General features: G+C 43.1%; 1 protein-coding gene across 1 annotated transcript in view; it reads left to right on the forward strand.

Annotated features, from left to right (window-relative positions):
- Nucleotides 1–1,740, forward strand: part of LOC119339067 (ABC transporter B family member 28-like) — a gene marked incomplete at its 5' end in the record, with an annotated part of 15,561 nt that extends 13,821 nt beyond the window's left edge. The window contains 6 exons of the mRNA XM_037611243.1: nucleotides 135–283; nucleotides 380–469; nucleotides 675–809; nucleotides 901–957; nucleotides 1,119–1,175; nucleotides 1,295–1,740. Coding sequence (XP_037467140.1) covers nucleotides 135–283; nucleotides 380–469; nucleotides 675–809; nucleotides 901–957; nucleotides 1,119–1,175; nucleotides 1,295–1,531 — 725 coding nt within the window. The remainder of the gene's footprint in view (nucleotides 1–134; nucleotides 284–379; nucleotides 470–674; nucleotides 810–900; nucleotides 958–1,118; nucleotides 1,176–1,294) is intronic.
- Nucleotides 1,741–15,819: the final 14,079 nt, after the last annotated feature.

The raw sequence follows: 15,819 nt of genomic DNA on the forward strand, positions 1-15,819 counted from the left end.
AGTAGTTCAATGGTTTTCCTTTTGAGTTTGTTTCTTGAGATGTCCAAAAGTTGTCTTACTGCTAGCACAAAATCCACATGGCATTGTTGACCACTGGCATACAAGTATACAACTGATACTCATATATCTGGCAGATGTTCATTTCTCCTATCCACTGAGATCTGATGTGGATGTCTTAAATGGGCTTGATCTTGTAATTGAGTGTGGAAAAGTCACAGCACTTGTTGGCTCTAGTGGTGCTGGGAAAAGTACAGTGGTGCAACTTTTAGCGCGGTACTATGAGGTAAGTACCGCTGTACGTATCCATAGCAAACATTACTGTTGTCCTACTTGTGTTTCATGAATGTAGCAACATTATTGATTTGTTCCGATCTTGCAGCCTACTCAAGGCCGAATCACGGTAGCAGGGGAAGACATTCGTGTATTTGATAAAAGAGAATGGTCTCAAATTGTATCCCTAGTGAATCAGGTACAGTGTATACCAAAGCACCTATCTTTTCATGCCATTTGTCACTAGTTCATAGTAGTACACAAGTATCAGTTATCCCCATTGATTCATTTGAACTGCTAGAATTTGTCGGCAATTATTCCACAATTACAGTAAATAAGCGATACAAAATATACTATCTCAAAGTTAGTAATTCTATTAATTCTTTTTCGTACGAAAATATCAGGACCCTGTCCTATTCTCGGCATCTGTTGGGGAAAACATTGCTTATGGTCTTCCGGATGACGTTGTCTCCAAGGATGAGATAATAAAAGCTGCTAAAGCTGCCAATGCTCATGAATTCATCATCTCGCTTCCACAGGTTTGGCAGCCTATCATTAACTGGCGCCAGTTATAGTCTCTTATGTACGATGATATGCCCATACCCGTTTCCTCATTTATTTGCAATTTAGGGTTATGATACTCTTGTGGGAGAACGAGGTAGCCTCCTAAGTGGGGGACAGAGACAGGTAATTTGCAATCTTAATATTTGCATTGATGAATGAATGATAATATCGTTGTTACTTTGATAAAGGAAAGGAATGACATCATCGGTGCTTTATCCTAACTACTGTCAATTTATTATGGCGCTTTATTGAAACTACTGCACACCTTTTCTGTTGCTTTGCAGAGAATTGCAATTGCACGAGCTCTTCTGAAAAATGCCCCTTTTCTAATACTTGATGAGGTACCTCACGGAAACTGAACTTTGTGTACTGCGCAGGCTGCATGAGATCAAAATCCTTTTCCGCATTTTTATTGGGATGACCGCCTTATGTTCACTCAAGGAACTCGTGCTATTTACAGGCTACAAGTGCACTGGACACAACAAGTGAGCGGCTTGTGCAGGAAGCTCTCGATCTCTTGATGAAGGGTAGGACTTCTTTGGTGATCGCCCACAGGTTGAGCACCGTGCAAAACGCGCACCGAATCGCCGTCTGCTCAGATGGCAAGATCATGGAACTTGGGACGCACGCGGAATTGGTCGCCAAGGGAGGCAGTTATGCAGCACTTGTAGGCACGCAAAGGCTTGCGTTTGAGTAAACACCTTGCTAGCATTTTTTGTTCCACACATGACGTTATAGGCTGCAACCGGTTTGCGAAATACATGTAACAAAGATTAAAGGTTGTAGAAGATTTACGAAATTATCCATTAATTGTGCAGTGCATGCATGTAACAAAAGTGAAACTCAAGCAAAAATAGAGCACTTTCAATTGTCTGTGTCCTCATCGAGTGCAATATTTACAGTGAAGCAGAAACGAAGTTTTGTTTCAAGAGTCATTGTGAGCTGATTATCACTTGGTATATTGGAGTGGTTTGGTGTGTGCCCTATTAGTCTAAGAGTATCTACAGCCGCATATGATAAATATGACCTCTCAATCGCGTCAGTGAGCAGTGACTGGGCACTCCTCAAATAGCGGCGTTCACATCCGTGTATCTCATATCCGATTCCTTATATTATCCATACTAAATCATGTGCAACATTGATCAAAATATATTATCCATACTAAATCATGTGCAACATTGATCAAAATAAACGGACATAGGCAAGCACAATACTTTTGCCAAAAGATCATGATAGCATGTTCAAAGGACCATCAAAGTTCATATAAACGATGGACTTGAAACTACATCTAAAACTTGAAATTAAACTGAAGAAAAGTTCACATAAACGATGGACAACTTGAAACTACATCTAAAACTTGAAATTAAACTGAAGAAAAGCGGATCTTCACCACTTTCGGGCCGGCCCCTTCCCCTTCCGGTCGCCGGCGCAGTTGTAGCCGTCAGCGGCTGGTGGGGGATTGTTCGAGTCATCGGACGAGGAGCCGCGTCGTCGTCGGAGGAGACGGTGATGAGGCCCTTGAGGCGCCGGATGGCCCGGTCCTGCTGGCGCTTGAGCTCCGTCAGCCAAGCCGCCTCCGTCGCCTTCTCCTTGGCCTCGCGCTCGGGCTGCTCGATAGCTAGCCGGAGAGCCTTCGCGTTCTTTCGGTGGAGCCGCCGAGCGTCCTTCTCCGCCGTCGTAAGCGACCGGCGGTAGACCACGCGAGGATCCGCTCGTCCTCGTCGGGCTCTGTCAGTAACTTGCGGCGGCAGCGAACAGAGCTCTCCGCCCGTCCCTCTCCCTTGTCCGCTGCCTCTCGTAGCGGGGGGCGCGCGCCTCCGAGTCCGTCGTGTGCGTCCAGGCCGGCGGGGCGGGCACAAGCACCCACCGCTGCCCGCGTGGGGGAGCAGCAGCTGGTGGGGCCAGGGGACGACATGAGGGAGGCGCAGACTGCGCAGCCCGCGCCGGCTTCCTCGCTGCATCGGCGGGGGAGAGGCGAGGCGAACAATCTGGAGCTGCCACTCGTTTCCACCTTGGACCTCTCAAGGGCAATGCGGAGGGCCAACTCGTCGTCGGAGTCGGAGGAGGAGCGGCTGTTGGCGCTCAACATGGTCACCGCAGTAACCGAAGTCGTCAGAGTGGATTGAATCGGAGAAATAAGAGGGGAGAAGAATATACGGATCGAGAGTGGAGTGAGCTAGGGTTTTCGGATTGGGAATGTTTGTGAGGACGGAGCGGCGTTGGGTGAACCAGGTTGACGTGTCGGAAGCGCCCGAGCGCAGATATCCACCCTATATTTGGGCTGGACATGAGGAGTGCCGGACAACCCGGATGTCTGAGAGCCGTTTCAGGCGCCCGACCGGGTCAAATTTTTTGACCAGTCAGTAAGCGGGGCATTCGAGCCTTTGAGACCAGTTGGAGGCGCCTGGCTCTAGATGCTCTAACACCATTAGCATTCTATGCCATGCTCAGCCTAGCAGACCTAATAAAAGATAGGAAGTGAGTGGAGAACACTGCTCGGTAGCTTGGAAGATGGGCCTGCACGGCGAGAGGAAATGACACGTAACAACTATATAGAGCTAGGGTAACCAATTGGTACCACATTGGGGCAACTCATGCTGAGGCATCATTTTTCAGTTTAACCAGTAACACATTTTTTTTGGAAAAAGAGGTTAAACCCTCCGCCTCTGCACCAATCAATGCATACAGTCATCTTTATTAATTATTCCATAAAGGTCTGACAAGAAAATACATCAAGCCACCTGAAGCCATCAATCGCAGCTACAAACTCGATAATATGGAGTGCTCTCAACCCCAATATCTAAAACCGGTGCCGTCGCCGATCCATCCACATAACGTATCAGGACCAACAGCCGGTGCAACAGACCTAAAGCGCGCACCACATGCACACGTTTTAGAAACCAGAAGCCGCCATCATCCTCGGACCGCTGACCCATCTTCAGGATAGAGATCCGCATCATCCTTGCCAGTCCAGACATCCGTCGGCGCCACCACGGCGCCCAATGGCGCCACCGCCCTACGCGCAATAATCTAGACGCGACGACGCTGGAAGATTTGTCGTGCGTAGCACCTGCCAACCAGGCATGACACATCGTAGCACCTGTCGGTCATGCATGACTTGACATCTACATTGAACTCCGTGCAAGACTTAGTCGCTCCACCTCCTGCCTCTGTCTTCCAGCGCTGCTCCACAAACGATGCTCCCAAGAGAGTAACAACACCGCAGTACCGCCACCGCCCAATCTGGATGACCAGATCTTATGGTTTCCCCCGAAGCAACACAAGTGGGTCGATGGAAGTTAAACGGTGATGCCTACATCAAGGTAACGACGCAAAACGCCGCCATCGACTCGGTTTTCACCGGCAACTCTATCTCCCCAACTCACAGCCCGGACTAGATGATGGATTTGGAGATCCGACCACCCAGCCTCAGGCTGACCATCTCTGACGAAGGAGGCGGCCACCATCGCCATGCACAGGGCCGGAGCCCCCGACATCCTCGTGATGCGGGTCGATCCCAGGGGCGGCATGCCGTTGACGGGATGGTACACGACATCAGGAAGTGCGGCCCGCCCGAAGCCCATCTGGACCCAGATCGGCTGCCCAAGCCGCCACCGCTAGACCCGTCGTCGGACACCGTCGCCTGCCTGGCTGCCGTCCCGCACCACTGCTGTAGATCCGGCCATCGCGGACCGCCCTGTCCTGACCGAATCGTTGGCCGAGGAGAAAGGCCGCAGCTGGCACTGCGGCACACAGGCTTTGCCCGCAACGCCCCGAGCGGCGGCGGGGGGAGAGAGGATGCGCTGGAGGGAACGAGAGACGACCGGCAGGGATGCTCCGGTGCAGCGCGGCGGTGCTGCACGGGTCAACTGAACAATCAATTTAACCAGTAACACATAGCACTGATCCGACGGATAAGCTCATGAAACAGCAAAATTGACCACTGGTCCGTTTGTCGGGGTTACGTGGCAAAATCCAAATCGATATTTGATCGGCTGAGGTGGACAAATGTCCCACTTGTAAGCCACTCATCATGTTTCCCCATTTTTCTTCTTCCTCCATCATATGTCCAAATCACACAACACAGACCGCGGCCGTGTCGAGGTCAACGACGATTGCCAGGCACGACTTTTCTTTCCTTTTTTGGTGAAAATGGCCAGGCACGACTAACTGGAAAAGAGAGCGCAAACGAGGTTGGAAAAGTAAATACTCCCTTTGTCCCATAATTAAAATTTTTTTTGACACTGCATTAGTGTCAAAAACGTTCTTATATGGAACGAAGGGAGTACATCGGTGACTCACCATAGGATATGGGTTCGGTGCTTGCTAGTGAGGTCAGGCGGTCCAGAGCGGCAAGGGAAGGCACATGCACGAGGTGTGAGAAGTTAATCTTGTCACATTAGTATTTTTTTCTTAATATTTGTGAAGCGCCCATGTGTTGGTGCACTGTGTGCAAAGGGGATGACAAGCATGTGTTGCCGTCAGCGGACCTTGTGTCAGTGTGCTGCGTGCATTATGGACGCGTTAGGTTGCTCATATCAAGCCCAATTAGGCCCGTGCAGAATGAAAACGTGGTGTTTAATTGCCTGTCCTCAATCAGATTTTTGGTCCGCACGAACCTTAAAGCACTCCTCAGTCAGGCCCGCTAGAAACGACCGAATCGACAATTTCCAGCGAGCCAGACTCGAGCGATGCAGGGGAAGGGAAACGTGGCGCTGACCTCCCGTGTCCACAAAGATGGCGGGAGTTCGCACGCCTATCTGAAAAAGCAGCAAGAGGAATTGGCTTCACCTCCCGCCGAATCAGTCGCCCTAAATAGCCAGCGTCACCGCACCGCGAAAACTCCCGTCACCATTTCCTCCCTCTCGAGTTTTCCCTCCAGTGCGGGTCGACATCGACAACGCGGTAAAGCGGTGCTCCTGCTCTGGCCACCGATTGACGACGGCAACGATTCGACTCCTCCTCTTCTCAGACGTGTTCAGCGCCTCCTTCGCGGCTGCTCTGATGGCGTCTGTGAGTTCAATCACCCCTTCTCTCTACTAGTTCTAGCTAGACCCGTGAGCATGTGGCAGGGTTAGATCTGTTACCATGTTGTAGCATTGTACACCACCGATCTATGTGACTGTGATGTTCTGGTAGCTAGTGGTGATGGATTTGAAGCATGCTAGGAGTTGTTTCCATGTCGACAAGGATTGATAGCTAGTGGTGATGGATGGATTGGTAGTATGCTTGATATGTAGCATGCTAGTATGCAAGTATGTGTGATAGTTTGTCGAACTCCTTGCTATGATTAAAGCTGCTATGTTAAACTACATCATCCGTCTACATGTGGCAGTGCTTGTTCGATCTGTCCATACTATCCATGTTTAGTGCTAGTTCCTACTATCGATGTGTAGTATGCTCTGCTCTTGCTGATGCTTACGGTTGTAGGACATGAGCACGCAAGAGTTTAGTCAGGCCCTTGTCGTGTCCCAGAGCCAGTTCGTGGCTTCCTATGTCGAGGACTCTCATCCTCCAATCGACCAGATGCCTCTTGATTCAGATGTTTTCAAGGTGTCGGCTACAGTTCCACCATTTATGGATTCAACATTTCTGCTGGCTCACCAATGCTACAACTCATGTTGCTGCTCAAAAAGGCAGCACAAAAGATAAGAAGGAGGGTAGGGGGGACTCCATGAAATGGCAGTCGTGCTTGACAACGTTCATGCTTAATAAGATGTGTGAGATCACAGCTAGTGGGGTGAGGACTGGCAAGGGCTTCAAGGACGTGCACTTAACCGCTGTTGCAAAGCAGGTGTTCGACTTTTGTGGACAGGAGGTCACCTCCACCTAGGTCTACAACCACCTCGAGAAGTGGAGATTGAGGTGGATCATAGTGTCCAAGCTCAGAGACCTAAGTGGTGCTTCATGGGATCATGACACCTACTCGATCCTTTTGGAGGCAGAGCACTACCAAGGGCACACCACGGTTTGCTCACGAACCATGCCACTCTAACTAACCACTATTTAAGCCTACGTACCATGCCATTCTAACTAACTACTCTGCTGTGTTTCTTTCTTACACCCATCCAGAACTACCACCAGATGCAACAGATCTTCTCATTCAGACTGGCAACCAGCAAGCATGCCCTAGGACCCGGTCAGCCACTGGGTTCACCTATGCCCGAGGATCCATACACCCAATAGTCAGATACCATCAACGTTGATGTTCCTAACAAGGATGGTGAACACGTTAATAATGCTATGGATTATATAGGGGGGTATAAGTCATGGGTAAGTTAGAATTTAGTAGGTATTATGCAAGAATAATTACAAATGAGTTTACAGTAGTACCTAAAATTATGATTTGTCTATTATATTAACGGATCTCACGAAGTTTCTGTTGAGTTTTGTGTGCTGAAGTTTTCAAGTTTTGGGTGAGATCACGATGGATGAAGGAATAAGGAGCGTCAAGACCCTACGCTTGGGGATGCGAAGGCACCCCAAGGTAATATTCAAGGAAGACCCAACCATCTTGGGGATGCCCCGGATGGCATCCCCTCTTTTGTCTACAATTCATCGGTATGTTACTTGGAGCTATATTTTTATTCATCACATGATAAGAGTTTTACTTGGAGCGTCTTGTACCGTAGTTTTGCTTTGTTTGCTTATTAGTTTGCCATAATCATTGTTTGCTGGACAAACCATTTGAGAGAGACACACATTTATCATTATTTGTTAGAATACTCTATGAGCTTCACCAATATCTTTTGAGCTATGCAGTTGCTCTTGTACTTCACTTATATTCTTAGAGCACGACGGTGGTTATATTTTATAAAAATGATCGCACTCTCATGCATCACTTAAATCCTTTTGAGAGTCTTTTAAATAGGAAGTGGTAGTAAGCACAGGTTATAAGACTAGTCGGAAAATGATAGGTATTTAAGAGTGATATAATAAAAACTTTCATGTAGTAGACCGCTAAATATGAAATGTATGATTTGATCATATTGGTGTCATAATATGAAAGGGTATTGGTGCTACTTCTTGATCTTGCGTTGGTTTTTCCCTTGAAGAGGAAAGGGTGATGCAGCAAAGTAGAGATAAGTATTTCCCTCAGTTTGAGAACCAAGGTATCAATCCAGTAGGAGGTACAAGCAAGTCTCCAATCTATGCACCTGCACAAACAATCAAACACTTGCACCCAACACGGTAAAGGGGTTGTCAATCCCTTCACGGTCACTTGCAAGGATGAGATCTGATAGAGATAGATATAAAAGTTTACTAAAACGTAAAACAAAGTAAAAACAAATAAATTACAACAAGGTATTTTTTGGTTTTTTTGGTTTATAGATCTGAAAATATATGATGGAGAATAGACCCGGGGGGCATAGGTTTTACTAGAGGCTTCTCTCTTGAAAGAAAATAATACGGTGGGTGAACAAATTACTGTAGAGCAATTGATAGAAAAGCGCAAAGTTATGACGATATCCAAGACAATGATTATGAATATAGGCATCACATCCATGTTAAGTAGACCGAAACGATTCTGCATCTACTACAATTACTCCACACATCGACCGCTATCCAACATGCATCTAGAGTATTAAGTTCAAAAGAATGGAGTAACACCTTAAGTAAGATGACATGATGTAGAGGGATAAACTCAAGCAATATGATGAAAACCCCATCTTTTTACCCTTGATGGCAACAATACAATACGTGCCTTGCTACCCCTACTTTTTCACTGGGTGAGGACACCGCAAGATTGAAACCAAAACTAAGCATCTCTCCCATTGCAAGAAGAACCAATCTAGTTGGCCAAACCAAACCGATAATTCCAAGAGAAATACAAAGATATGAAATCATGCATATAATAATTAAGAGAAGATTCAAATAATATTCATAGATAATCTGATCATAAATCCACAATTCATAGGATCTCCACAAACACAGCGCAAAAGAAGATTACATCGGATAGATCTCCAAGAACATCGAGGAGAACATTGTATTGAAGATCAAAGAGAGAGAACAAGCCATCTAGCTACTAGCTATGGACCCGTAGGTTTGAGGTAAACTACCCACGCTTCATCGGAAGGGCAATAGAGTTGATGTAGAAGCCCTCCATGACCGAATCCCCCTTCGGCAGGATGCCGGAAAAGGCCCCAAGATGGGGTCTCACGGGTACAGAAGGTTACGGCGGCGGAAAAGTATTTTGGTGGATGCTTCTAGTCGTTTGGGAAAATTTCTGAATTTGCAGGCCAAGAATTATGGTTGGAGGAGCTCTGTGGGGCCCACAAGCCCTCAGGGCGCGCCCCTGAGGCTTGTGGCTTTCTCGGGACGCCCCTGACCTCATCTCCAAGTCCTATGTGTGTCTTCTGGTCCAAGAAAAATCATCGCGGAAGTTTTATTCCGTTTGGACTCCGTTTGATATTTCTTTTCTTAAAACTCAAAAACAAGGAAAAAAACAAAAACTGGCACTGGGCTCTAGGTTAATAAGTTAGTCCCAAAAATAATATAAAATAGCATATTAATTCATATAAAACATCCAACACAGATAATATAATAGCATGGAACAATAAAAAAAATTAGATACGTTGGAGACGTATCAAGCATCCCCAAGCTTAATTCCTACTCATCCTCGAGTAGGTAAATGATAAAAACAGAATTTTTGATGTGGAATGCTACCTAACATATTTATCCATGTAATTTTCTTTATTGTGGCATGAATATTCAGGTCCATAAGGTTCAAAATAAAAGTTTAATATTGTCATAAAAACAATAATACTTCAAGCATACTAATAAAACAATCATGTCTTCTCAAAATAACATTGTCGAAGAAAGTTATCCCTACAAAATCATATAGTCTGGCTATGCTCCATATTTATCATACAAAGTATTAAATCATGCACAACCCTGATGACAAGCCAAGCAATTGATTCATACTTTTGATGTTCTCAAACTTTTTCAACTTTCACGCAATACATGAGCGCGAGCCAGGGATATAGCACTATAGGTGGAATAGAATATGGTGGTTGTGGAGAAGACAAAAAGAAGGAGATAGTCTCACATCAGCTAGGCGTATCAATGGGCTATGAAGATGCCCATCAATAGATATCAATGTGGGTGAGTAGGGATTTCCATGCAACGGATGCACTTAGTGCTATAAGTGTATGAAAGCTCAAAAATAAACTAAGTGGGTGTGCATCCAACTTGCTTGCTCACAAAGACCTAGGGCAATTTGAGGAAGCCCATCATTGGAATATACCAGCCAAGTTCTATAATGAAAAATTCCCACTAGTATATGAAAGTGACAACATAGGACTCTTTATCATGAAGATCATGGTGCTACTTTGAAGCACAAGTCTGGTAAAAGGATAGTAGCATTGCCCCTTCTTTTTTTAAAAAAAAATTGGGGCTATTTTTTTCTTTTATTTATTTGGGATTATTTGGCCTCTTTTATTTTTTTTGTAAAGTCTGGAGACTCATCCCAACTTGTGAAGGAATCATAGCTTCCATCATCCTTTCCTCACATGGGACAATGCTCTAATAATGATGATCATCACACTTTTATTTACTTACAACTCAAGAATTACAACTCGATACTTAGAACAAAGATATGACGGAACGGTGGAAGATGCATGGCAATATATCTCGGAATGGCTATGGAATGCCATAATAGGTAGGTATGGTGGCTAATTTGAGGAAGGTATATGGTGGGTGTAATGCAACAGCGAGAATTGCGCGGTACTAGAAAGGCTAGCAATGGTGGAAGGGTGAGAGCGTATAATCCATGGACTCAACATTAGTCATAAAGAACTCACATACTTATTGCAAAAGTCTATTAATTATCGAAGAAAAGTACTACACGCATGCTCCTAGGGGGATAAATTGGTAGGAAACGACCATCGCTCGTCCCCGACCGCCACTCATAAGAAAGACAATCAATAAATAAATCATGCTCTGACTTCATCACATAACAGTTCACCATACGTGCATGCTACGGGAATCACAAACTTTAACACAAGTATTTCTACCAATCAACAATTACTTACTAGCATGACTCTAATATCACCATCTTTATATCTCAAAACAATCATAAGGAATCAAACTTCTCATAATATTCAACGCTCTTTATATGAAAGTTTTTATTATATCCCTCTTGGATGCCCATCATATTAGGACTAAATTCATAACCTAAGCAAATTACCATGCTGTTTAGAGACTCTCTAAATAATATAAGTGAATCATGAGATTTCAAAAATTTCTATAAAATAAAACCACCGCCGTGCTCTAAAAAGATATAAGTGAAGCACTAGAGCAAATTGCCTAGCTCAAAAGATATAAGTGAAGCACATAGAGTATTCTAATAAATCACGATTCATGCGTGTTCATCTCAAAAGCTGTGTACAACAAGGATGATTGTGGCAAACTAAAAATCAAATACTCATATCATACAAGACGCTCCAAGCAAAACACATATCACGTGGTGAATAAAAATATAGTCTCAAGTAAATTTACTGATGGATTGAAGACGAAAGAGGGGATGTCATCTGGGGCATCACCAAGCTTAGATGCTTGGTTGCCCTTGAATATTACCTTGGGGTGCCTTGGTCATCCCCAAGCTTAGGCTCTTGCCACTCCTTATTCCATAGTCTATCAACTCTCTACCCAAAACTTGAAAACTTCACAACACAAAACTCAACAGAAAACTCATTAGATCCTTTAGTATAAGAAAAATAAATCACCACTTTTTGGTACTGTTGTGAACTCATTCTTTATTTATATTGGTGTAATATCTACTGTATTCCAACTTCTCCATGGTTCATACCCCCGATACTACCCATAGATTAATTAAAAAAAGCAAACAACACAAAGAAAACAGAATCTATGAAAAACAGAACAGTCTATAGCAATCTGGAAACTTCGTATACTTCTTTAATTCCAAAATTCTGAAAAATTAGGAAAACCAGGGAAATTTGTATATAAATCTTGTGTAAAAAGTTCAGATCAAAATCACGCTTCTGTGATTTTTGAAAATTGTTTTACTGGGCGCAAAAGTTTCTGTTTTTCAGCAAGATCAAATCAACTATCACCGTAAGCCATCCCACAGATCTTACTTGGCTCAAACACTAATTAAAATATGAAACCACATCTAACCAGAGGCTAGATGATAAATTTATTGAAAAACAGAACCAAAAACAAAAAACATAAAAATAAAATTGGGTTGCCTCCCAACAAGCGCTATTGTTTAACGCCCCTAGCTAGGCATAAAACATAGATCTAGCTATTGTCATCTTTGGTATGCAATTCATCAATTGCAAACTTATAACCCCTAGGAGGTTCTTTAGTTTTATCAATAATCACACTCCTAGGCAAGAAATCAATAAGTTCACTCATAGCAATCGGTTTCTTAACAATATTAATAAAGTCAGGGTGAACACTTATCATCTTGAGATCTTCGTTTCCTTTACTAGAAGATTTTCACCCTTATTTTTAGTAACATAAATAAAATTAGTAGCTTTAGTAGGAGAAAAATTTGGAGTAGTTTTAACATAGGAAAAAGCGGAACCCAAGTTGGTAATAATATCTTCTAGCTTATCAATTCTAGTAGAACCTAGATCTATCTTCTCATTAACTATAGGTTCTTTCTCCTTAATATTCTTCAAAGTGATTCCTACTTTAGATCCATATTGAGTAATTTGATTATGAATCTTCTTATCCAAGTTTTCAATAATCTCTACGGTAGCAATTTTTTTCTCAATAATATCAAGCCTTTGCATCACATGTTCCAAAGTTAAAACTGTTTCATTAACCATGAGTGGAGGTGAGCCTACCAAATCTATCGTAGCATTAGAAGCATCCAAGGTATGGCTCCCCAAGAAATTACCTTCGGTAATGGTATCTAACACACATCTATACCAAGTAGTAACACCCACATAAAAATTACAGAGGAGAAGGTAGTAGATTGCTTACGAGTAGATCTATTTTGAGCATTGCAAATTCTATACCAAGCATCTTTTAAGTTTTCCCTCCCTTTGTTTAAAATTGAGGACCTCACTTTGAGGGGTACTAACGATGTAAGAAGGAATAGACATGAAAACAAAACAAGCGACCAAGCACACGAGCAACCGAAAGGCAAACGAAAAGACAAACGGAAGAAGGGCGAATAAAACGGCAATTCTTTTTGTGTTTTTCTGAAAATCGATTTAGAAGTGGGGGAGAGGAAAACGAGAGGCAAATGACAAATAGTGTAATGCAAGAGATGAGAGTTTATGGTGGGTACTTGGTAGGCTTGATGTAGAACCTCCCTGGCAACAACACCAAAAATTCTTCCTGCTACTTCTTGAGCTTGCGTTGGTTTTTCCCTTGAAGAGGAAAGGGTGATGCAGCAAAGTAGAGATAAGTATTTCCCTCAGTTTGAGAACCAAGGTATCAATCCATTAGGAGGTACAGGCAAGTCTCCAATCTATGCATCTGCACAAACAATCAAACACTTGCACCCAACGCGATAAAGGGATCATCAATCCCTTCACGATCACTTGCGAGGATGAGATCCGATAGAGATAGATATAAAAGATTACTAAAAAGTAAAACAAAGTAAAAACAAATAAATTGCAACAATGTATTTTTGGGTTTTTTTGGTTTATAGATCTGAAAATATATGATGGAAAATAGACCCTGGGGCCATAGGTTTCACTAGAGGCTTCTCTCTTTAAAGAAAATAATACGATGGGTGAACAAATTACTATCGAGCAATTGATAGAGAAGCGCAAAGTTATGACGATATCCAAGGCAATGATGATGAATATAGGCATCACGTCCGTGTCAAGTAGACTGAAATGATTCTGCATCTACTACTATTACTCCACACATCGACCGCTATCCAGCAGGCATCTAGAGTATTAAGTTCAAAAGAACGTAGTAACACCTTAAGTAAGATGACATGATGTATAGGGATAAACTCAAGCAATATGATGAAACCCCCATCTTTTTACCCTTGATGGCAACAATACAATACATGCCTCGCTACCCCTACTTTGTCACTAGGTGAGGACACCGCAAGATTGAACCCAAAACTAAGCACCTCTCCCATTGCAAGAAGAACTAATCTAGTTGGCCAAACCAAACCGATAATTCAAAGAAATACAAAGATATCAAATCTGCATATAAGAATTCAGAGCAGATTCAAATAACATTCATAGATAATCTGATCATATTCCACAATTCATCGGATCTAGCCGAACACACCGCAAAAGAAGATTACATCAGATAGACCTCCAAGAACATCGAGGAGAACATTGTATTGAAGATCAAAGAGAGAGAACAAGCCATCTAGCTACTAGCTATGGACCCGTAGGTCTGAGGTAAACTACTCACACTTCATCAGAAGGGCAATAGAGTTGATGTAGAAGCCCTCCGTGATTGAATCCCCTTCCGACAGGATGCCGAAATAGACCCCAAGATGGGATCTCATGGGTAAAGAAGGTTGCGACGGCAAAAAAATATTTTGGTGGACGCTTCTGGTCGTTTGGGAATATTTCTGAATTTATAGGCCAAGAATTAGGGTTGGAGGAGCTCCGAGGGTCCCACAAGCCCTCAGGGTGCGGCCCTAAGGCTTGCGGCTGCCTCGGGACTCCTCTGACTTCATCTCCAAGTCCTACGTGTGTCTTCTGGTGCAAGAAAAATCATTGCAAAAGTTTTATTCCGTTTGGACTCTGTTTGATATTCCTTTTATGTAAAACTCAAAAACAAGGAAAAAACAGAAGTCAACATTGGGCTCTAGGTTAATAAGTTAGTCCCAAAAATAATATAAAATAGTGTATTAATGCATATAAAACATCCAAAACAGATAATATAATAGCATGGAGCAATAAGAAATTATAGATATGTTGGAGACGTATCAATTGGTTCATGATCATTGGTTAGTAAAAATATCGATATTAAAGCTTGTTATTAACTACTCATTTAGGTGTCCGACATGGCATGTTGGGGATGTTTAAGCATTTTTATGTCTGATTGAAATCCTTAAGTGCTATCTAAATCTGGGCGTACGATGGTTAACTCCTACCAACCTCCTCTATAGGGGCATGCGAGTAGTACTTTGCTTTGAGAGCTAATAAACTTTCACAATAAGTATATGAGTTCTTTATGACTAATGTGAGTTCATGGAGTATACACACTCTCTCCTTTCCGCATATTGCTAGCCTCTTCGGTATCGTGAATTGCCCTTTCTCACCTCGAGAGTCAGTGCAAACTTCGCCGGTGCATCCAAACCATGTGATATGATACACTCTATCACACATAAGCTTCCTTATATCTTCCTCAAAACAACCACCATACCTACCTATCATGGCATTTCCATAGCCATTCTGAGATATATTTACATGCAACTTCAACCGTTCCATATTATGACATGTGTGTTCATCATCATATTGCTTTGCATGATCATATAGAGCTGACACGATATTTGTGGCAAAGCCACCGTTCATCATTGTAATACATGTTAGGCTAGATCATTGCACATCCTGGTACACTACCAGATGCATTCATATAGAGCCATCTTGTATTAGTTTATCGAGATAAAAGTAAATAAAAGTGTGATGATTCATAATTATTAGAGCATTGTCCCAATGAGGAAAAATGATGATGGAGACTAATGAGTCCTCCAAAGAATGCGGATGAGATTCCGAACTTCATAAAAAAGAGAGGCCAAAAGATCCCAACAAATAAATGAGAGAAAAATAGAGAAGGGGCAATGCTACTATCCTTTCACCACACTTGTGCTTCAGAGTAGCACCATGTTCTTCATATAGAGACTCTTCGGAGTTGTAACTTTCATATACTAGTGAGAATTTTCATCATAGAACTTGGCTTGTATATTCCCATGACGGCCTTCCTCAAATGCCCGAGGTCTTCACGAGCAAGCAAGTTGGATGCACACCCACTTAGTTTCAGTATTGAGCTTTCATACACTTATAGCTCTAGTGCATCTATTGCATGACA

Source organism: Triticum dicoccoides, chromosome 7B (genome assembly GCF_002162155.2).
Source record: "Triticum dicoccoides isolate Atlit2015 ecotype Zavitan chromosome 7B, WEW_v2.0, whole genome shotgun sequence".
NCBI classification, from domain to species: Eukaryota; Viridiplantae; Streptophyta; class Magnoliopsida; order Poales; family Poaceae; genus Triticum; species Triticum dicoccoides.